The 23,355-nt window shown below is 34.7% G+C and overlaps 4 protein-coding genes across 25 annotated transcripts in view; 3 read left to right on the top strand and 1 right to left on the bottom strand.

Moving 5' to 3' along the window:
* Nucleotides 1-343: 343 nt before the first annotated feature.
* On the top strand, nt 344-2,047 carry LOC117680468 (E3 ubiquitin-protein ligase TRIM71-like). The gene has a single exon (XM_034474603.2). The coding sequence runs from the start codon at nt 344-346 to the stop codon at nt 2,045-2,047; it is 1,704 nt and encodes a 567-aa protein (XP_034330494.2).
* Nucleotides 2,048-4,307: 2,260 nt separating this feature from the next.
* On the bottom strand, nt 4,308-7,657 carry LOC105339347 (insulin-like growth factor-binding protein-related protein 1). Its single transcript, XM_011444842.4, has 4 exons — nt 7,048-7,657; nt 6,610-6,753; nt 5,902-6,075; nt 4,308-5,104 (listed from the first exon to the last, which is right to left on the bottom strand). The coding sequence occupies exons 1-4, from the start codon at nt 7,460-7,462 to the stop codon at nt 5,061-5,063; spliced, it is 777 nt and encodes a 258-aa protein (XP_011443144.2). The 5' UTR covers nt 7,463-7,657; the 3' UTR covers nt 4,308-5,060.
* Nucleotides 7,658-7,859: 202 nt separating this feature from the next.
* On the top strand, nt 7,860-14,051 carry LOC105339348 (uncharacterized). Of its 2 annotated transcripts, none has more exons than XM_066069363.1 (3): nt 7,860-7,997; nt 12,186-12,382; nt 13,550-14,050. In XM_066069363.1, the coding sequence occupies exons 1-3, from the start codon at nt 7,920-7,922 to the stop codon at nt 13,839-13,841; spliced, it is 567 nt and encodes a 188-aa protein (XP_065925435.1). In that variant the 5' UTR covers nt 7,860-7,919; the 3' UTR covers nt 13,842-14,050. The 2 variants fall into 2 exon arrangements, with proteins under 2 accessions (XP_065925435.1, XP_011443146.3); XM_011444844.4 differs by lacking the exon at nt 7,860-7,997 and adding an exon at nt 11,173-11,322 and having other exon boundaries at nt 13,550-14,051.
* Nucleotides 14,052-15,424: 1,373 nt separating this feature from the next.
* Nucleotides 15,425-23,355, top strand: part of LOC105339349 (dedicator of cytokinesis protein 9) — a 50,271-nt gene continuing 42,340 nt past the window's right edge. For 8 of the 21 annotated variants that reach the window (XR_010708605.1, XM_066069353.1, XM_066069339.1 and 5 more), the window contains exons 1-2: nt 18,201-18,639; nt 18,927-18,992. Coding sequence is in view for 20 of the 21 variants with exons in the window: in XM_066069353.1 (XP_065925425.1) it covers nt 18,601-18,639; nt 18,927-18,992 (105 nt within the window). In the remaining variant the exon portion in view is untranslated. Of the gene's footprint in view, nt 15,617-18,200; nt 18,640-18,926; nt 18,993-21,947; nt 22,135-23,355 lie in introns of those variants that run through there. The other 13 variants (XM_066069360.1, XM_066069342.1, XM_066069345.1 and 10 more) reach the window with 5 other exon arrangements.

Below are 23,355 nucleotides of genomic sequence, written 5' to 3' on the forward strand. Positions count from 1 at the left end.
TTATCAGTTGATTGAACGATATAACATATAAAAACACTATAATAAAGAAAGCACGAATCGTTAAAAGAAACACTCTTCTCATTTATTGTACCTTTTATTGGTGGTTCCAAAGCAAACAAGAGTAAATTTGTTTCATTAGTATAACAAATTAATGTTAATATTTCAGAATTATGTGTTGAATAAGTAATTCAAAATTGTTTGTTTTAATTAAAAATACATTTGAAAGAAATCTAATTATAAGTTGCTAAAAGTAACCGAATTATTTTAAGGTTATGTTGAATTGACCTGTGTGATGATAAAACAAGTTAAACGATTCATCAGTATAAACTTATCTTACTTGTAGATGCCATTTTCTGAGTCCCAAATACCCGTTACAGCACAGCACTATTTGGAGTGTGGCATTGAAGACTGTGAGAGGAACTGCCAGTTTTACTGTAATGACTGTCACCAACCAATGTGTGATCAATGCAGGGATGAACATCAGAGGAGTTCAAAAACCAAGAACCATGAAGTGGTGCTTTTCATGCAACGCAAACTACGACTTCCTGTGGAGAAATGCAGGGATCATCCAACAAAGGATATTAACATTTTCTGTGACAAATGCAGTGTGCCTCTGTGCTCCAAATGTTCCACAATGTCAGCTCACAAGGGACATTACTTTACCGACTTGGAGACAATTTATACAGAAAAATATGCAGCATGTAGAGAGGAAATCCCTAAAATTCAAGAACACTTCATGCCAACTGCAAAAGAGTTGCCAAAGGATATTGAAATAGAGGCGACAGAAATTAAGAAGATCATGGATGCCATAAGATCATCCATGAGGGATGAAGCCAAGTCTCTCAGATCATTGGTGGACGAAGTGACATCATACAATATAGAACAAGTTAATGAAATGGAAAAATCATTAAGGGAGATTTTTCAAAATCAAGACAAAACATACCAAGATTACATCTCTTATCTTGAGGACCTTATCAAAACGTTATATGGATACCTTAACTCTACCCAACTTCTAAATAATCCCATCCTCTCTTCAATTTCTGAACACCTTAAAACCCGACCCATACCAGAGACAACCAAACCAGTCCTTCCAGAATTTACTCCTGCTCAATTCAGCAAGGAGGATGTTGTGAAACTTCTTGGTAAAATAACTGTCCCCAACACTAAACCAGAGAACAGAAAAATCAAATCCACGCTAACTGCTTTAACGCATTCAAAACCCATATTGAAACAAAAGAAGCCAGACTCTCTGTCTTCGTCTGTCACCAAGGTCCGGAGGTACACAGTTCCAGGTGTTGAAGGTGTACATCATGTTTCAGTAGGTAAATCGGACAGACTCTGGGTTAGTGATGATAAAGGTAACCTTATCCAGTTAGATCTACAGGGTAATCAGCTACAGAAGATACAAACTAATGGTGGATCTGCAGGCTACCACACAGTCACACAGGACGAGGATCTGATCTATACAGACCAAAACAGAAATATTGTTAATAGGATAACTCCAGGCAATACAATCACTGAATTCATCGAAACAAAAAAGTGGATGCCACTTTGCGTACACTCCTCCCACATCAACGGGGACATACTGGTGGGCATGGTGTATGGTAATGAGGGTAAAGTCGTCAGGTACAGCAAGACCTGGAAAGAAATACAGAACATACAGGGGGACAACGAGGGACAGGAGCTGTATAGAATGCCAAAATACATCACAGAAAACATCAACGGTGATATCTGTATATCAGATTTACTGAAAGAAGCTTTGGTGGTGGTGAATAAATCAGGACAACACAGGTTCGCCTACACAGGTCAGGGGTCAACGTTTTATCCCAAGGGAGTGTGCACTGATCTCCTGGGCCACATCATTGTGTGTGATTATAACAGTAACACAGTTGATCTCCTGAATCAGGACGGCCAGTTCTTGTGTCTACTACTTACAAAACATCAAGGGGTGTGGTCCCCATATAGTGTGTGTGTGGATGACGAGAACAATCTTCTTGTTGGAGATCATCACACCAACCAAGTGACGGTGTACAAGTATCTACAGTGATGATACAGTTTTACGTGTGGGGGATCATCACACCAACAAAGTGACAATGTACAAGTATCTATAGTGATGATACAGTGTTACAAGTGGGGGAACAGAACATTACACTAACAAAGTGACAATGTACAAGTATCTACAGTGATGATACAATGTAACATGTTGTGGGAACATTACACCAACAAAGTGACACTGTACAAGTATCTTCAGTGATGATACAATGTTACATGTGAGGGAACATTACACCAACAATGGGAAAGTGACCAAGTATACATATAGTGAAAGTGTAACGGTACACATTGAATATGAAAAAAAAAATATGTATTAGAATGCTATAGACTAAATGACTTTAAATACATACAAAATGTTAAGATCTCATGCATGCTATTCTATTACTTACTGAATTAAAGAATAAAATGCTCTCTTTTGTGATTCTTGCAGGATGTGAAGGTGGTGACATTGCAGAAAAATTCACAACCCGCGTTAGCTGATTATGTAGTTTTTTTTGTAATGTTTGCTACCTTCATAATCCGCTTGAATCATCAAAGAAAGCATTTTATTGTTTATATTTACAGCTTTCTGTTAACAAATTAATAAATTCAAATGTAAAAAGTAAGTAAAATTCACCAAATTAGTGTAAATGTACATCAGTACGTTAGCTGAAAGAAACAGCCAAATCGTCTCCAAAGGAAAGTTGAGTCTGACATCATCATGATTACTATAGTATTTAGTGCAGTCTGTGATTTTTTTTAGGTCGCTGTAGGTTTCCACCAATCGATAAATTGACCGTATAGATTTCCTATAGCGCTATAAATTAACACGTGCACTTAAATAGAGTGTTAAATTTTTATAAATTCAGAAAAAAACTAAAATAAGTAGTGTGTGGTAGAGTCTGAGATAACTGTTCATATGCATGTTTTGGAGTACTGTAGCAACAACAAATTATTTTCTTTTGTCATATTCATTACCTATTAAAACCTTATTTTCTACACTGATACAGAATACAAGAGGACCAGGGGCCACATCGCTCATCGTTGATCAAAGCAGCATTTGTAATCTAATACAAAAGCATCTGTACGATTAAGTAGAGAATATATTGTTCAAAAAAAAAATTTAAAAATTCTGCAGATATTTTTAATAAATGAATGAGCCCCTTCTGGGGCCCCAGAAATGTCCTGGGTTGTAGTGGTGGAGGATGCTCAGTTCGTACAATAAAAATTGACATTTTATCACAATTCTTGCAAAGTTACATGTATATTACACATGATGACATTGACGTTTTTGGGTGGAATATTTTTTACAGGTGCATTTAGATGTAAAAAAGAAATAAACTCCAATTGTAGCCCCACCCTACCCTCTGGAATCTTGTCTTGAAAAAACTTGATTCTACACTACCTGAAGATGCTTCCACACACGTTTTATATTTTCTGACCAAATAGTTTTAAAGATTTTTTTAAACATGTCCCCTATTTATTCCAAATGAATGTAAAAAAAAAAAAAAGAAATAGATGCCCCAGTGTGGCCTCACTCTATTCTGGGTATCATAATTCAAACAGAACTAAATCTACATAAGCTGATGATGCTTTCACATTCGTCGTGATTTGGACGAACTTCGACCAACACTACTCAAGGATGCTTCCATACAAGATTCAACATTTTATAGTCTAATGGTTTTATACGATTTTAATTTTTTCCATTCATTCCTATGTAAAAATATAACCATATTGTGGCCCCACCCTACCCACGGGGATCATGATGTGAAAAAACTTATATTAACACAACCTGAAGATGATTTCGCACAAGTTTCATCTTTCCTGGTCCAAAAATTTTTAAAGGAGATTTTTAAAAGATTTTTTTAACTATCCGTATGTTAAAATGTGGCCACAACCACCCCACCCTTCAGTGCGTGTGTCCAAACCCTATCCCAAAGTATCATGATGGAAACAAACGTGAACATGCACTACCTTAGCATGTTTTTAAACAAGATTAAAGTTTTCTGGCAAAATTGTTTTAGAAAAGATTTTTAAAATCATATGCTAGTTTTCTGTCATCTCCAATTGCAAAAGAGTATGACCAATCAATTTAATAAAAATTGAATTCCTTTCACCAAACGATGCTTTGCGTCAAGTTTGAATGAAACTTGCCCAGTGGTTCTGGCGAAGGAGTCGAAAAATGTAAAAAGTTAACAGACAGAGAGAATGACGCCGGACAAAAGAAGATAAGAGCTTTCAGATAAGACGAGCTAAGAAACAAAACACGAAAAATATCAAGTTTGAAAAATTAAGTTTATTTTCAAAAAGTTTGATAAAATATTGATTTTAAAAAAAAGTTTTACATTTCAAATAAAAATGCCAAAATCATAAAAAAGTAATAGACAATTTCACATAAAAATTCCTATTACAACTGAAATATCGTGCTAACCTTTGCATAAAAGCTGCTCTGTCCAATAAAAAGAACAATGTTTCGAGTATTTGCGTAAGAAATATACGTCATGTAAAATACAATTCTGGAAAGACACAGAGTACAAACACATGTACATAAGACAAGTCAGAACCATTTTAAAAAGACCTTGGATTTTCGGAAGGATATAATTATTTTTCCAAGTTAATAATGACGCTGGTTTCAAGTGAAATATACACAGATTTCGTAGTCTTAGCTCAAATGACAGACAAATCTTGTTGATTTCAAAGACCCATGGCTGAGAGGCTAGCAATGAAATAGACAGGCCTACGTCACTTTGCTTTTTTGACATACATGTAACTTCCCAAAGTGCAAGCTCCTGTTAAAATGGTTCTACAAGATTCAGAAGATACTGCATGAGAGTATACACTATAGTTCAAGTGCGTGCGACTTACACCCAATAACAGTGACTTACAAGAACAATTACATTCACTCCAGCATTTAAAAAATCTAGTAATTGAACAGACATTAAATCTAAATTGCCTAAACATTAATATCATGACAAAAGTTTGCATAAAGCTAAAAAGTATTCAAGTGAAAGACGCTTGGCGAGTAAAACTTATAACTGGTCGCCATCTTCTTTTCGCTCGACGCGGTTTAACTCTGAAAATAGACAAAATATGAAATCATCAGATATTATGCAAAATTTTAAAATGTTTAAATATATAATTAACAATTACTGTGTATAACTACTGTTGAGTAATTGATCACTCAGAAATAATTTACGATTTTGATTTTGGTGATCAGTTTTGGAATACTACTGATCAAATCCAACTTCAAACGATGTCAGCTTATTGGGCCGGTAATCAAATATATAACCCATACACGCACAAGTGTATTGTTGGTTTATTTTTAAATTGTCTCAATGTTGGAAGGTCCAAAGATAATTTTATATTTAACTAAAATGTCACCCATACGCGTATAGTCTTGAGAGAAAAACAAACCAATTTACCTTTCAGTTTGGTTTTACTTTTTTGCAAGTAAAAAACTTTAATTTTTTTAGAGAAATACAAAATATTCAGGTCACATCAGGAAATACGTGTATATTTCGGATACTCGCTGGGATTGGTCTTCACAACCAATAGGATAGATCATTTAACAGCTGGACTACATATAACTTAAGCTATCACAGTGTTTGCATAAAATTATATATAAGTTCATGTAAAGTAACTGATAATTATCTTTTATTTGAAAACTGTGTTTGTTGAAATTTTCTTTCGTTAGTTTCATATTTTGAAGGTGTAGTTAAAAGTAGAATAAATTTTGGACAAGGCTGCACACATCCAATGCTGTTCTCTCTGTCTATATAACCGAATTTACCAATGAAGACGAAAACTATCCCATGCCTAATTAATAGTGCTTTGTTTATAAAGTAAGTAATATTCCACCCATTGGCTTACTTTTCTCGTGGATCTTTATCCTCCCGGTCTGTTTGTCGGAGCCGTGCTTGTTGTGGGCCACACAGATGTAGTACCCCTCGTGGTGCTTGCTGGCCTCGTCCACTTGGAGCCACCCGGTCACCTGGTACTTCTCGGGGCCACCGCGGGTCACCACCGAGATAGCCATGTCGTCCCCTGGAGAGACAGAAATAACATACTGATCATTTATGCTAATATCAATTACATGGTGCATGATATACTAGTATACAGTACAGTAAAGATGCATGATTAGTTAAGGAATCATTCTTAAAGTATATTATCAAATACGATTGGGAGTGATCAAATCCAATGAAACCCGAAGGGCTCTATGATACATTTGATCACGTTCCGACCGAAATATTCAAAGACTGATTCCTTATTACTTATATTTATATAATTTTCAGCAATTTATGATTAAATATCAAAATAGTCATTGATAAACTGTATATGACTATACGTTACAAAATGGATTGACAGTGTTATCTCAAATACACTGGAAAATGTAAATATTTATTAGCATAGTAAACAACAAATCATAGATTCGACAACTATCGGCTCATTCCGTCACTTGCATCAATAAGATGAGGTAAGAAATGGACGAGGTGTGCCGAAAGTCACAAAAGTCAATGGACATTACTTGATCGTCCATCGCCCTATTTAGTTAATAAGTGTGTATAGACTATAGTATACCAGGCAGACTGTTGGTCTCGTCGTCCGTCCTCTGGAACAGCCAGCCGATGTGAGGAATGGGGAACCCTGTGGCCTCACACATCAGAACCACCTTGTCACCAGTAACGTTAGTAACGCTGTCTGGTCCGGTCAAAATGCGGGGAGCTGAAAAGAAAATCATATTTGAGATAAAACAAAGATAGTTAATCATAAAACGTTAAGACCGCAGAGAACTATATATATGCATGTTTTTCAGGCACGTAACAACAGGGGTCCCATATGTGTGTGTTGGGGGGGGGGGTGAATCCTTCCGGTTTTTATTGTATCCTTTTTTTTACAATTAAATTACATTAATAGAAATTTAATCACAAAGTCAATAGGTCCCTTCCCGTTTTGTATCGTCCCTCCACTTAAAAAATACACGATGCTAATTGTCTGCAGATGGCATCAATCACTCACCAGTTTTACAGGGTCCGGAGTTCTTCACTTTGAGGTCACGCCCTTTCGTATTCTGAGCCTCTCTCATCTGGCAGATGCTGGTGTAAGTGACGTCATCGGTACCACAGAGTGTGTCCTGGTAGTCACAGACACAGATCCCGATGTTCCTGTCTTGGTCCATCTTACAGGTGAGGTAGTCCCCGCAGGGTGGGTACTTGTTGCTGGCCCCGGAGATGTCACAGATCTCGCCTTCGGCTTGTGCGCATACCTGGCAACATTTACACCTGTCGCGCGTGATTCCGGCCTTGCAGGTCTTGTCCTTCTGCTCCGGACAGGCGCTGCGATCACAAACTCCGCAATCAGATGGGATATCTTCCTGTCCCATGGAGAGACAAAGGAATCCCAAGAAACACGAAACGAACACTATTCCCTTCATTCTGTCGGAGCAGACGAAGTACTCACAACTTTTTCCCTCTTCCTAAAATATGAAACCTAAGGAGTAGGATTTCTCAACTCCCAAATGTTTCTTCTACGTTTCTGTTAAACCCGTCAGAAATGGCTGATGAACAAAATGGCGGATTTTTGGTAAGTGGGGAGTCTTCGACTGCACAGTGTTTATGCCAAAGATAAAAGGTTGGGGTTACCAACAGGGTATATGTTTGCTCCCAGTGCAGTTTTGTGTTCTTATCAGAAAGATTATGACACAGTCATAAAGCTGCTGTGAATCACAGCGCCTTATCTTAATTCTCATTGCGAAACAACGATATAAGTATACGATAAGAAATAGTTGGTTACCCTGCATGTACCTCGTTGCAATCTGGTGAGAACAGCAAGATGTTTTACTCATTGCTACGGTATCGGCGGAATTTCCCATTCTGAGATGGGGGAGTACAATGGATCTTAACAGAGGCAAGGGCCGTACCACTTGTGGCGCAGGAAATGGTTCAGTGTATAACCAGTGTAAATTACAAGTCAGACTAACGGTGTGAAAACTATGAAAAGTATCAAAATTATTTTGATGAGCCAAGAAATTTTTAAAGTTGTTTGTACGGATAAAAAAATTTTAAATTATTTTGTATGGACATGGATTTTGTAATCGTATCTATGGTATATAATATTAAATGTACATACTGGTCAAAAACATGTATATATTTAAACAAAAAATGCTTTCTTTGGTGATTCATTCGGGATATGAAGGTGGCGACATTGCAGAAAAAGCACATAACTCACGTAAGCAGATTATGTAATTTTTTTTTTCAATGATCGCTACCATCATAACCCGCATAAATCATCAAAGAAAGCCTTTTATTGTTTATATTTATATTTTCCTTTTAACTAATTAATAAATTGATTATAAAATGTGAGTAAAATTCACTAAATTACTGATACATGTACATGTAATATACATATTAAGTACGTTAGTTAAAAGAAACGGTCAATTCCTCTAGCTCCTGTGAGACTTTGAGTCTGACATCACATGATCATGATTATTTCGTGCAGTCCGTGATTTTTCTTGGGTCGCTGTAGGTTACAACCAATCAACAAACAGGGCGTGTAGATTTCAGTCCTGTCAGTTTCAGTCGCTGTAGATTTCGACCAATGGATAAACGGGTCGTGTAGATTTCAGTTTGGCTGTTTCTATAGAGCTATGAATTGGCTATATACGAGGGTTGTCCCAAAATAATGTAGACAGGACACATAATTTAAAAGCTGTTCACTGTAATTTAATTAGACTTCTATGTATTCTTCAATGACTCTTTGGCAAACAATACTGAAAAAATCAAATCTATACTTTATTTATCTCTCGAGAAAATGAATAATTCGTAACAACAAGTTTTGTCAGGCGGCGCAATGTGTGACGTCGAAAATTTCCAATTTTACGTTGTTGCTAAACCCTCCACATCGTTTACGATAACATCTACGTTTTATTTCCGAAATTGTCTCAGAAAAAGATATTATCTTTGAACATGTACCCTGAGTGCACATTCAACATATATTTTAGTTTAGTTTTTTTTTAAAATAATTTCTAAGTACAAACGATCTGTCGGCTCCAAACTTGCCCTGTATTACTTGTTGTCTAACGTCCGTCTTGCCGAAATGTGTCGTTCAGCATTTTGACGTCCATTGATATCGTTCGGGTTTTTTTTTCACCTTATTGTCATCATATTTGTTCAAATATTTTTAATGTTGTTTAACTACTTATTCACAAAACGCATTTCTAATCGATTTTGTTAATTTCATTTACTCCAAAGCCGCTTGGGATTTATTACATGGTCTTTACAAAATTGTATCAGTTACTGCTGCGCCGCCTTATACGCTGATATCGTCATTTTATTACGAGTTAACTTTTCAACTTGTCACAAAACGTGCTATAAAATATTTAAACGTTTTGTTATTGCCAAAACATTTTCTAAGTAAATAATAGAATTGTTATCAAATATCAATGTATGTTTTATTTGAATTTATTCATTCGAAAAGTACTTTTCCTCGCAATTTTCATTTCATTATTTTAATTTTACCTTTTTGTTTTTTACTTTGCGCTGCATGTCGAATTTTTGATCTAACATGCTTTCCTTTCACTAATTTAATCTCAAACAATATTTGATTTTAAAACATTATTTGAATGCAAATTTCTTGAACCCTTTGTGGCACAAATTTCAACTTCCTTTGTCTTCGATTAACTGAATAACGCCACTTGTCTACGCTATTTTGGGACAGCCCTCGTAAGTTTCCGTAAGAAGTAGATGGAACATGCGCGGATGTAGGGGGTTTAGGGGGGTCCGGACACCCCTCTGTAATATTCAAATTTCTTTAAATTACATTATAAAATTACCAAAAATATGCCTCGGACCCCCCCCCCCTCCCCACCTCCCGGCAAACTCAAATAACCATCGGACCCCCCCCCCCCCCCCGGGGAAAATTTTCTGGATTTTCCGCGCATGGGGAATCATACTTGATTGATGTAAATATATATATAATATAGAAAACCTAAATTATATACAGATAGCCAGTTTATATACAATTTCTATATGTAAAAAAAATATATATTATATTCATGCATCTTACCATATAAACACGTTTAATCAGATATGTACCGTATATATAGGCTATATAAAAATGTTTTTAGATATCGATGGAATGATAGAGTAACTTAGACGTAGCATATAGGCAGCCCATCATTTCACAAGATAATTTTTTTTCTCAATAAGTATTTCATAATAGAATCATCAAGGGATATATGTATGTTCTTTTTCTGTTTGTAAAGGATCAGAGAGTTGCATGTTGCAAAATTCACAAAACAACTTTCAACGAATTTTGAAGTTTAATATCTAAATGAGAATATGGAAGTCAGGGTTTTTTTTAACAAGCTTTCCCACATATTTAAATCAGAGAACCCTAAGAACACACAGCAAATGTTTCTTTTCAACATTTTTATTTTGCTGCATATGGTTTTTTCCCCCCTCGAAACAATCAACAATCAGAATTTATTATTAATTATTCATTATTATATGTGGTGTTCATATTTTCCACTGTTTGATACGAAACATGGGAATCCGAATGATAATATAAATATATACATTGTATGCATGTTGTACATACATGTATGTAACTATAACCAGTGTAAATTAGAAATCAGACTAACTATGAAAAGTAATTGTATCGAAATTTATTCAACAGAATTATTCTAAGAGTACTGTGACATCTGATATATACATGTATGCCGGGAAAGCTATAGCTCGATCCTTCCTTGAAGGATAAATATTTTTTTTCCTCGTTTTTATTTCTGGAATTCTATCATTAAAATAATACATAAGGAAAAACAATTTGATGGTTCATTCTGTGTTTGAAGCAAATGGTTTTTCCAACTCAATTTAACTTTAAATTGGAGCTTCATTATTTTTTTTTTTACTGTGCATTCTATATACATTGATTTCAGAGGAAGTCAGTATGGTTAAGTTAACAATGGAAAGCCCCCTCGGAAACGCAACTGGAACAATTAAAGAGTTGATTTAGCATGGATTATAATAAAAGAATTTTCTTTACCTTGATATGTTGTGTAAATGTACAAAAGCATGTCTTGTCATATTTCGGAAAACATTCTGTTTGAAAGAAATGAATTGAACTGGGTCCAAAAACTTTGACACTTTAAACAATTCTTTATCTCTGTTATTTAACTAACTTTCCCTTAGATTGATTTTCTCATCGAATAAAAACCTTTGTAAACTAACTCGATCGGTTGATAGCTAGAAAACGTCCGGTAGAGAGTGCGTGGTTTAAATCATGGCTGAATACAGAGTAAGTTTGAGAGAGTGCAATTTTCTAAAGATGCATTGTTTTTCAATATTGGTAAACTATCGTTATTTACTTCTGGTAACGAGGCATTGTTTAATAATTTTGGTAATATTAATTTTATTTATTATTAACAACAATAGCACTCTCTAGTGCATGCGTTACAGTATATATTAGATGATAAGCATACGGTCATGTATATATGTTTGTCCTCGTCAACCAAGGGTGGCAATGATACAATTTCCTAGAGACCATTCCATTATAGCTATTATGCTGTTACTAAATTCAGTACGATGACCTAAAATCAGCTACTATAGTATTTCTTTATTCAAAGTAAAACTGCATATATATTCCTTGAAGAATAAAAAAAAAAGTTAAGAATACCTACAGTTATCAAACATAGCACAAAATGCTAGTATTTATATGCAGTTATTAAATTCAGTACGATGACATAAAATCAGCAACTAAAGTATATCAATTGACGAATTGTGTGGTGTTTCTTAATTCAAAGTAAAACTGCAAATAAAAACATGTTGAGATTACCTAGAGTTATCGAACATAGCATAGAGCATTTAATAAACTGTAATCGACAAAAACCAATAAATTGATTCAGTCATACCTCCAGCTCCGTCCAAAAAAAACCCCACAAAGTAACACACTTTCATTCCGTTAATCACAATGGACCCAGTTCAAGAGCCTCCTTAGAAAGTTTGACTTAACTTTTGCAAATACATGTATACAAAGTCATTCGAATTCTGTAATCATCCATTCCAGAGGTTTTGTTACATCAAAGATTTAGAATTCAAAGAATTTTGAAGTCCATGTTCTTTATTAACAATCTTAATTAAGCAATTAATGTTTTCCCTCAGCTTGCTGGAGGCCTGATTGTCACTGAGCGAGTTTCCAGTAACCTCCGAATCTTCAACATCGCCAAGCGTCATGTCGGCAGCCTTCTGTGGTCCCAGGACAGTGAACTCCACGGGGCCAAGAAAAAGGACAAGTGCGCCATGTTTGTGTTTGACGTCATCACGGAGGCTGGGCTGACAGCACCCCGCCAGAAACCATGGTAACGATGACTATGTGTCAACTGGCCATCAAAATGATACAGAACAAATTCATTCCTTAATTCTTGTGGATGATTCATCGTGTTAAATGTTTATGAATGATAACATGATAATAACTCGAGAAACAATAGCAGAATTATTTCTTCGTTTGGTGCTAAATGGTCGATTTTATGGATTAGTGCATGGATTCATTTCAGGCAACGGTCCCATAGTTTTTGTTTTATCTATTTAGTTAGATAGCAAAAAGAAGTTTGTATTCTTATAAGGTTGTGCATGCAAGAAGTTTAAAATGTTAATTCATTCATTAATCAAGGAAGTTCAAAAATTCTGAATTGAGAGTAAATTACACATATTTCATTTAAACAATAAAATGCTTTTTTGGTGATTCATTTGGGATATGAAGGTAGTGACATTGCAGAAAAAATACAACACCCGCGTTATGATCGCTACCTTCATAACCCGCATGAATCATCAAAGAGAGCATTTTATTGTTTATATTAACATCTTCCTTTTAACTGATTAATAAATTGATTATGAAAAGTTAGCAAAAATCACTATATTACTGACAATCTAGTACATAAGCTAAAGGAAACAGCCAAATCGTCTCCTGTGAGACTTTGAGTCTGACATCATCATTATTTCGTGCAGTCCGTGATTTTTCCTAGGTCTCGACCAATCGATAAACTTGGCGTGTCAAGTTTGGTCCTGTCAGTTTCTTGTCAGTTTTCAGCCGCTGTAGATTTCAGTATGGCTGTTTCTATTGAGCTATGAATTAACTACAAGTTTCCGAAGGAAATAATACTTGGTAGATGTAAATATACATGTATAATTGTACTATTTATCAATATCAATAAAAAAAACAACACACCATATATACTGAGGCGTATAGACATTTAAAATTAGCTTCACAAGTCTTTTCCATATAAATTATCATTTGACAACAAACAGTCGTATTTTCATTATGAATGCGCGGATCTTTATTAAGTTATGTATAATATAACATGACTGTTCATTGAACCAATGAATAAAAATAAAATTGAAAATAAATATGAAAGTTCCGAATTCTGATTATATCTAGACACCAAATTAAATAGTTTTATGCAAGCCTATTTAACGATAAGGTTTTTACATTGTTCTAGTATTTTCACTTCTTTTTGTTTCTGATTCAGGTTTTGCGGATATTCGCCAGCCTCGTCATCAGAATGGGGAAACAGACGATCAGAAGTCATTCACGCGTGTGGATGCTTCTACTCCGTGTCCATTCCGATGCGTGGTGACATCGTGGCGTTCCCTAGCAACCACGGAACCACCCACTGTGGAATCGTGACCACGGGTGGTCACTTTATCGGAACCACAAACAAACGAATCGTAGAAACTAAAATGCCCGCGCATGTCAAGAGAGTGTTTTGGCGGTACACGGGTGACGTACCAACCACCGATAGACTGCTAGAAAAATATTAGTGAAATCTTTAACAAAGACAGTGAATGTAATGTTTTTGCAACTTGTTTGGGTAATTAGACATTTGTGAGCATGAGTGATTTGTTGTGGGTTTTTTTTTTTTTTTTAACTGAAAACGTTTTTATACATTTCGCTTCATGCAGTTCTTTGAATGGTCAAGACGTTCAGATACTTGTATTTTTATGTCATACATAAAAACATGAATATATGTAAGGCGATGCAGTTGTTTTATGTGTTTTTATTTTTATTAGTCAATGTGAGGACCGCACTTTCTTAATTAATTGTGTTGATGGGTTTCTTCCATTGCATTAAAAAGTACTGCATTGGTGCAGTCGAAACATGTTGAAGTCAAATTTAAAAAAAAAATCAAATTGATATCACTAGGTTTCGTATGGAAAAATTTAATTATATTTTGAAGATTTACATGTAAGCATAAGAAAGTTTTGTGAGAGGGCGCTTGATTCTGATGTAAACCTGTGCTACCCCCCCCCCCCCTCCCAACACCCAACACACACACACGTTAATGATAGTTTCCTTTTATTTCGCAATGAATTCACATGATTTAATCTACGATAATTACATGTATAATGAAAATATACATATCTGACAAACTCTTTAGCCAAATTATTAGATTATTTAGCCATCATTAAAATGGAATTATCAATGTTTTATTATTATCTGTGAATTTTGGTGACATTGATATTTTAAAAGATGTCTTTTGAAACGTGCTCAAGCAATTCAACTTCAGTGTGAGTCTAGCTCTATTCTGATAAGGTGCGCTGCGTTTTTTTATAGGGTTGGGTGGGGAGAGACCTGCCGAAATATCCTGACGAGCCAAACATTAAAAAAGGAAACAAAAATTTTCTCAATCATCACAATCCTTATCGAGGAGTGTGGGAGGGGGGAGGGGGTGCACATTCAGCCTCGGTTTTAAAATATTTAGGCCTAATATTGGCGAATTCGCGAAGTTTCATTATATTAATCTCAGCCCAAAAAACCATCACATGAAAAAATTTCGGTTTTCAGAAAAAGTTGTGGTGGCCGGAGCTAACACCCCCTTTCTTTTGCTAGCCCTCGTTTTGCTAGATACGTGCCTGTTGATTCTTTTTCAGAAATAGAAACTTTAGAAATTATAATAAGGCTTAACTAAATTTCTAAATAGTCTAAATAAATAACAGTCTACAGCACCCATCTTCGCAAACCAAGAGTTTTCGGTCCACTCCATTAGATAATAGCACCCCTCTTCCACTTTTTGTAAACAGAACGTTTTCTTATACCTAATATTTAGCCATCATTGTACATGTACATATAAAAAATTAAAAATAAAATGACATCCAGATCACAAAGCCCCCCCCCCCCCCCCTTTTTTTTCCCAAATCACCGTGTAAAAACAGTCTCTGGTAAAAATTATCAAAATTTCTCGATCATTAATGCAACCCATGGCCCAACATATTATGACCCAGTAGAAGAATTTAAATAAGATTTATCTTACAAACAAAAATCTCAATGTGTCAAAATACTATTGATTGATCAGAGTAACCACCTTAATCCGGATTAGGGTTCAGATATTACTCATCAGATCGAAAGAGTTGCGCCCCTTGTGAAATAAAAATGTCATGGCGGAGAAAGTAGACTTCCGTGACGAGATGAAAATAAAAGACAGAAAGTGACATAAAACATGTCGGAGAGAAAATTCAGGCAGGTCCTGCACCGCCAGGGCGAGGCTGCGAAGATCCGACAGTCGGTGGCTCTACAAATGAGAGAGAATATCATTCTGGTAACGTTGATTCGTTTTCTTTTGCAGACGATATATTCAACTGCCTAACCCATGTTTTGATTAAAAGTGAGTGTGGGAGTAATTATGTTGGGTGGTACTCGCGATACTCATTATTTATTTTTTCTTCCAGATTAAGATAAAAATGTTACGTTTGGTTGTTACAGATTTGTAAATATCTCTCGTTTTTAAGAATATTGAACCCAGAAGGCTTGGCTGTTATTAATTAACATCATAGGCCTAAACAGGCTTTTACAAGATCATGTGTTGTAAAATGACTCTAGACACTATATATGAAAGTAAAAAACGTAATTGTCTTTTGTTAATGGGGATTCAGGGGATTGAGTAAGGGGAATATGTGGAGAAAGATAAGCAAGATGATCTAGTATCTGAATGTTATGCACCGAACACTGAAAACAATTATTAGAATGTTATTAATTATGTTAAACATCTTAGACCACTTTCCTTACTTAGAAAAGTTGAAATATTTCTTAGGAGGGGAACTTTGTGGGCCACATGTTTTAAATCTGTAGTTTTCTGCTTAGTTGCCTGTGGATTAGTAAAAACATATGGGCATGCATCTGTTTTATTGCTATCAAACTGCACATAGTGAATATATCTCTGAATCGTGTAAATAGACTGTTTACCATGTCTTAAACATTTTGTTATATCAACTTATTAAGATAAAGAATTAAGACAATACTGCAACGATTCTCTAAAAATTGACACCAATGAAATTTTATTGAAATGAAACTGTACATTCAAGAAATATACTTTCTTATGCAATATATCATGAATAAAAACTGGAGTATTATACCTGTGGTTCTTTGCTATAACAATAAGAGGCCTCATTAACAAATGATGTGATTGGATACATGTATTGGTAATTGAATTATTTCCCTTTGTATGTGATCTTGATTGACAGTCTGATGTCTGAGTTATTGTAACATGTCTGCAGGGGTTATGTCGGTTCCCAGTGATCTAGTTTTGGTGGCCTGTTTTATAACAGTTTGATGGACAGATTCACACTCTTTGTATGTTTTTACACTAATGGGTACATATCAGGCTGGGCCATCTCCAACCAAGAGCCACGGAGAGGTGTCCAATACACACCTCATGTGAACAGAAGAAGAAAGTCTTAACATATACAGCATTGCACCTCACATTAATGAATTCCCTTCATCTTGGGGTTTTTTTTCCTATGGTAGCTTACTTAATTTTGTTAGTTGCAGTTGAAAGAAAACTGTAGTTTTCATGGGGTTATGAAAAGTCAGGAAGAATGAGATAACATTTCTCTTCCTTTCTAATCTCTTGCTGAATCCTATAATCAAAGATCAAGGAAATAAAGGAAATTATCTCCTGGTCTTATCACATTAGAAAATCATTTTTGGTCAAAGAAGAAATGCATTTACTCACAGAGCGTTTTCACTCTTGTCTTAATTGATACAAACTTAAACTTGTCTAGAGAGCATGTTTATTGTGATAAAAGTAATGTTCTCTGTTTATTTGATATGTATTTTATTTATTTTGGTTGTGAAGGATTTCACTTTATTGCTTCATGCAGTAAACTCTTTCTTGAAGCCAGTGCTTTTATAGTTAATAATTGAGAACTTGTGTTGAAACTTAAAGAAGACCGGAAAAATGCATTTTACTCGATGTAGATATAAATGTTTTCTATCAGTTCAAGGAGTTTTAGTTTAAATTCTTTTGTTGTCAAGAAGGTGTTGAATTTCTTGACACAGGTATAAATAGAGGGGAAGTTTACATTGAGGGGGGAACTCTATAACACAATTGTATCAGGATTTAAACATTGACAATGATTCTGTGTTCTCTAAAGTGCAATTCAATGAGTTATTTTAGAGATTTATACACATGTATATAAATCTTTTTCAAATGTTGTATGAACATAAACATAATTCCGCTATTATTAATGCCTTTCAATAAACATGGCATATTATTTGATGCAACATCACTGCATCATGTTTGATATTGATTGATAAATACCCATAGTAAATCATGCAGTTTTCATTGTTATAGAATTATGATTGTGTTAATGGTGCTTGAAGAATATATATAGATAGAGTAATTCAGGAATAGATGCATATTAAGATATGAAAAAATCCATAAATTTCATGTATTACATGAACATCCTTAATTTGTTGCTGTCATTATTTCAACAGTTATTAAAATCACAATATTTTCCTGGTATATACTAGTAAAACTTACTCCCATTTACCAGTTGACCAATACCAGAGTTGTTTTTTATCGGAGTACCTCAATCTTTATGTGTATACTCCTTAATCAACATAAATTACTTCCACACCATTTTGATAGCCAAACAATAAAATGTAGAATGTATCACTTTTAAAAGGATTGTTGAATAAATTGTGTGTCCAATCCCTAAGGATGTGTCTACAAAAGTTCACATATTTACATCCATCTCATTATCACCTATAAAACACTTCCCTATGTATTCTCCCCTGCCGGCCCGATACACCCAGGATCTTATTTCTTAAATCTTTAAGGGGGAAAAAATGTGGTATATGAATATAATGTACACATATACATTTCACATTTCTTTTTCATAAGAGACAAGGTGGAATGTCATTACACATTGTTGTCACATTTTTATGTGGTGTTGGTGTGCAGAAGGGCCGAGTGACATTTTACTGTCCAGATTATGGTCTGGTCTCACTGCAAGAACAAGACTACAGTGGGGAACCCAGGGACTATCGGTTTATCACTTATTAATAATTGGAGCGTTGGACTTATCAAGGGGATTTGTATCATGTGTGTGTTGCGCTGCAATGGTTATCTTTTTGAGGGATGTTAGATGAGGAGCCACGTACTATTAAAGGCAATTGCTTCATTGTTTTACACAAGCAAGCTTTGTTCTGTATTGAGGAGGATGGAATATTGTGTTAAGACAAGTTGAGAGTAAATTTACTGGATTCTGGTTGTGTGTGTGTCTGTGTTTGAGACCTGATATGAATAAGAAGAAGAAATTTACTTTACCTCTGCCACAGGTACAGTTCAATCATTCAATTAAACCACCTGTTCAGTCGTAATTTTCTCGAGATGGAATTTGTCATTTTTATCGTGCGAATTAACGTAAACAATGCATGTAAATGTTTGATTGATCACCCCATACATAAGTTTAGAGGATATTTCATAATATATTGATCATTAAGCTACTATAGAGTAACGTTAACGTTTTCTGCATGCATGTTTAAAGTAATTAAAACAATTATCACTTTGATGTTTGTGATTGTAATATAGTGCATGATCAGATTTTTAACACCCGTTTTTGCAGAGGTCGATATCCATTGAGATTAACAACAATTATGACTATTCCAGTCCAGATAAAGGCTGTGTGGTGGTATAGTATGAATTCTTGTTCTTACAAACTGACCCCATTCATCAATGTGTCAAAATCATCAGGATAGCTTAGAGTTCCTGTGTATGTTTGCACATTGATAGTTAAGTTCTGGAATTATATTCAGACACCAGCTCTACAAAATCATATCGCTGAGTTCAGTCAAAGTTATAGTGGTTCTGTGATCTGTATACATACTAAGCCATGCATGCATGTCATACAGACAAGAAGCACTGTTGTTTCTGCCATCTATACGCCTTTTCTTTATCTTTGAGATGATACTTTAATGAATTTGTTTGTAACTAAGGGTTGGGTTGGGTTTACTCCCCTTAATGATTTAATTTGATTAGTTTAACAGACTCATGAGTATGAATTCATGAGAAATTCCAGACTGAGATTCAGGTGAAATAAGGATTGAATGGGGCGTTCACCTTCCTGTTAAAATTCAGCCATCTACCTGTATTTCTGTAACAAGAACCCACCCTCATTTAACCACAGCTATTATCCGTAGTTCCTCAGGCACAATGTTTTAGTAACTCTCTTTTATGTGATGTTGAAATGAAATTTTCTAAATGTCACAAGTCATTTTCATGTAAATGGATACTATGTACTTATATTTTTTTTATAGGTTTAAGGTAATGCAGATCTTTAGATTTCTGATATTGAAAATAGATTCAATTTCTTCTGGTTATATTTTTGCATGTAAAGCAATGTGGGATGCATGTCCAGAAATGAATTCTCCTGTTAATGCATAAAATGAATTTGTAAATGTATTATAGATGTACATCTGTAAGTTTACTGTTATTCTCTTTGGCAATAAGGAGAAACTTTTGATAACACACTGCCTACTGTTGTTGACTTTTATTGTCTTCTATTTCTGCACGATACCATCCACTGAAGTGCAGTGTGTTGATGTGGCTGAAGGGTTTGCAAAACATTGCAATTCCCATGCAGTTCGGTTTAGCCATAACAGTACATGTTAAGAAGATCGAGAGTTGTTTTTCGTATTGGACATTAAAAATAAATTGGTAGAACATATTTTTCCTTTCAGTTTATTCTGTGCATGTATCATGTTATTCCTGAGTACAGTAAATAGCAACCATTTAATACCAAGCATTGATAAATGCATGCTTTGAGTCAAGATTGTTAATTTTTTTAAGAGCCACCTGTTCCATATTCACTTGGAAAAATGATTTTTCCTTTAAAATGAGTTTCATATGGTGCATCTTTTCATTGACATTTATTAAGGGGGCTGTGTGTGGTCAACAAATTAACCATCAGATCTACCTTAAATTTATAAAAATGATTTTTTTAGCTATTAACTTTTATTTTGTGAAGAAAAATTTCATAAATGTTAGCTTTAAAAGTTCAGAATTTTCCTGCATCTTTATATAATAGAGCTCTTCTTTTCAAGGAGATTAATACAGTCTAAAAACGGAGACAACCATTGAGCCTTCTTAAATATAAAATTTGTTCAGCTTTTTTAAGTACTAGCATGGTAATATCTTTGTACAGTACATTTCATACATTTCTTTAGTGAAAGATACAAGCAATAATGCTGCATGCAGTCAATCATGTTGGAAAAATCCATCATATTACATCATAAACATATCAAAAAGTCAGTTGCCCGAGTTATTGATGCATATTGAACAGAGCATATGTACTGTAGAATGTACCTGTTTATAGAAAATATAATTATTTCGGCGGATGATGACAAGGGCCTCGTTGTTACAGTTATGGTGTCTGAAACCAATTTAGACTGTTTTTACGAGTCATTTATTGCTTCAATTTAATCCCGATATTGCATAACGAAGAGTATATTAGCTTCAAGTTGTTGTAGTCCAGCACATGAAAAGTATTGTTATTATTAAACCACAAATCACAAGGAAGGAAGCATTATTGAAAACCATGTAAGAGACCGACTGTTTCTACATGGTCAATTAAGATTTCGTTGTATGAGGTGGGTTTTTTTTTTCATTTCAATCAAGAATGAACCTCGATCAAGCTGGCCTCGTTGTGTCTGTCTGATATAGTTTCATTGATGAGGCAGTTGTTTTGGGAGGAATCGGACATGGTTCACAATCGCTAGTCCTCTCTATCAGAGGGCTGTAATTAACCTGTGATATATTGTCCATCAATGTAGCCTTTATCCTGAAGCATGCAGTGATAATGACCGAATCACATCATACATGTACCTTTCTTCCTACAGGAATTTACCAACAAACTCTCTGTGTAATGGAAAGGAAGGGTTGAGTCAGTGAATTATTTTTCTGTTTTGAGCTTTTGGTATGGGATTTAATGCCAAAGCTGTGTTTCCTGGATAAAGCCCTTGGTGGAAATTTGAAGCTTGTTTTAAATTTCTTGTATCTCTTTCAGTGTTTCTGTAAAATGCCAATGAAATCTGAAGAAGTTTAATGCTTCCATTAACTTTTGGATTCATTATTAGACTTTTGCAAAAAAAACATTATTGGCATTATATCTTTTCATCTGAAAGTCTTTGCAGTGAAGTGTACAGTATTCAGTTGGACTTTTGCAGAAAAGTGACTATCAGTATCTTTAAACAATCTGAAAATCTGAAAAGTACTAATTGCTTTTTGATTGAATTGTATGGAATTTGGATGGAGACTATTCATAGACTGTGTTCAAAACTACATACTTTAGTAGAAAACAAGTGCTGGTACATGTACTAGTTAATCTAAAAGTCTTTGCAGTACATGTACTAAGTATATACCTTTTAAGTGAATTGTGCAGTAATTAATTTGGACTATTCCTGGACTGTGTTGAAAATTATAGATTTGAGTGGAAAACAAGAACCAGTACTAGTTAATCTAAAAGTATAAAAGTATTTGTAGTACCAAGTACATTATAAGTGAATTGTATGTATTCCCAATTGGGGACTGTTCATGGACTGTGTTGAATACCATCGTAGATTAGGGTAGAAAACAAGAACCAGCACTAGTTAATCTCAAAGTCTTTGCGGTACCAAGTACCTTTTAAGTGAATTGTATTTGATTGGGGACTATTCATGGACTGTGTTGAAGACTATAGAAACTAGAAAGTAGAAAACCAGTGCCTCGACTGATGCACCATGGCAGTGATGTACTTGGCCTCTCTGGTCAATTCAAGGCTGATCGATTGGAGACAGGTATAGGGGAATTATGATGGACAAGTTGGTCATGTGATTACTAGAATACTCTTTATGGTTATGTTGTGCATATGTTTAATGGTGGTAACTGTCCCTCTTAATTTTTCAATGTTGACACTATCGGCTCTTCTTTTGTTGCTGTCATTTTTGTAAATCTGTTACTTAGGCACACCTATGATGTTCACTCCATCATCACACTTTGTTTCAAATTTGTTGTGTGTTATATTTTTTTTTTCTGTACTTCATGCAATGGGCGTAAAAAATGATAACATTCAACTTGTTAAACACAAAATGGTAAATACGAAACAAAAAAGTCTTTCTTTATTTCTGCTCACACAGAGATGAAAGCTTTATATATAAGGTTAACTCAAACTACCATAGGCCTAATTGGTCAAGTTCTGTGTAATCATGAAGACCACAAGTATATAAAAATTGACATTATATTCCTTAAGACAACAACAATAGAATGAATAGGTTTTATACTTTGAGTCATAATTGTTTATTTCTGCATTTAAGGCAAATGCATGTGCACATAGTTGTGATAATTGAAAGCACTATATAATTTGCTATGTCAATTGTCATGTGAATTAATGTGAATGCAAGTGATCTTGTAACTTTTTTTTAAAAGGGGGAGGAGTGTATTTGATCCTGGGAAAGATTCATGATCATCAATTTATTACCAAGATGTAGGAGGACACTAGGTGACCTCCACAAAAGTGATTCTCAATGATACTGTATCTTCATGTCACATGCTAAATACACACTTTTCAAAGTAAACAGCCCTTTTCAGTTTATAAGATGGTTTGGTTGCAGTTTATGATAGAATAGGAAACACACTTGACTTTCAGATTAGGATGGGAGCTTTATCAATTGCTGGAGAAATCGCAGTGGAAACACACAGAAAACTAAACAATTTATCATTAAATGGAACAGACATCTCTAATTATGCCAGAGGAGATATAATATAAATAAGCTTCACCCAGGTATACACTTTAGATGACTTTGTAGCAAGGATACTGGAACCATTTTAACTATTTCAATGCTGCTCCTAGTCTTAGACTGTGTATACATCTTTCATCTGAGCATTAAAAACAAATGTATTGAAATGTAATTTTGATTTTTCCCCTTGTGCATCTTGGTCATCTTTGAGGGGTGCATTATATTGTTAAAATTAAAGCTTTGTTGGCAAGATTGAAGGAATATTTGAGTTGTCGGTGAATT

Source organism: Magallana gigas, chromosome 8 (genome assembly GCF_963853765.1).
Source record: "Magallana gigas chromosome 8, xbMagGiga1.1, whole genome shotgun sequence".
In the NCBI taxonomy this organism is placed as follows: Eukaryota; Metazoa; Mollusca; class Bivalvia; order Ostreida; family Ostreidae; genus Magallana; species Magallana gigas.

What these genes read in the sequence shown, in the direction of transcription:
- LOC117680468 (XM_034474603.2), top strand. Translation starts at nt 344, where the DNA reads ATGCCATTTTCTGAGTCCCAAATACCCGTTACAGCACAGCACTATTTG.
- LOC105339347 (XM_011444842.4), bottom strand. Translation starts at nt 7,462, where the DNA reads ATGAAGGGAATAGTGTTCGTTTCGTGTTTCTTGGGATTCCTTTGTCTC. An exon ending in CTCCGGACCCTGTAAAACTG is followed by an intron (nt 6,754 to 7,047) that starts GTGAGTGATTGA and finishes TTTTCTTTTCAG; the next exon opens with CTCCCCGCATTTTGACCGGA. An exon ending in GATAAAGATCCACGAGAAAA is followed by an intron (nt 5,105 to 5,901) that starts GTAAGCCAATGG and finishes GTCTATTTTCAG; the next exon opens with AGTTAAACCGCGTCGAGCGA.
- LOC105339348 (XM_066069363.1), top strand. Translation starts at nt 7,920, where the DNA reads ATGGATCTTAACAGAGGCAAGGGCCGTACCACTTGTGGCGCAGGAAAT. An exon ending in ATAACCAGTGTAAATTACAA is followed by an intron (nt 7,998 to 12,185) that starts GTCAGACTAACG and finishes GTTTTCCCTCAG; the next exon opens with CTTGCTGGAGGCCTGATTGT. An exon ending in GCACCCCGCCAGAAACCATG is followed by an intron (nt 12,383 to 13,549) that starts GTAACGATGACT and finishes TTTCTGATTCAG; the next exon opens with GTTTTGCGGATATTCGCCAG.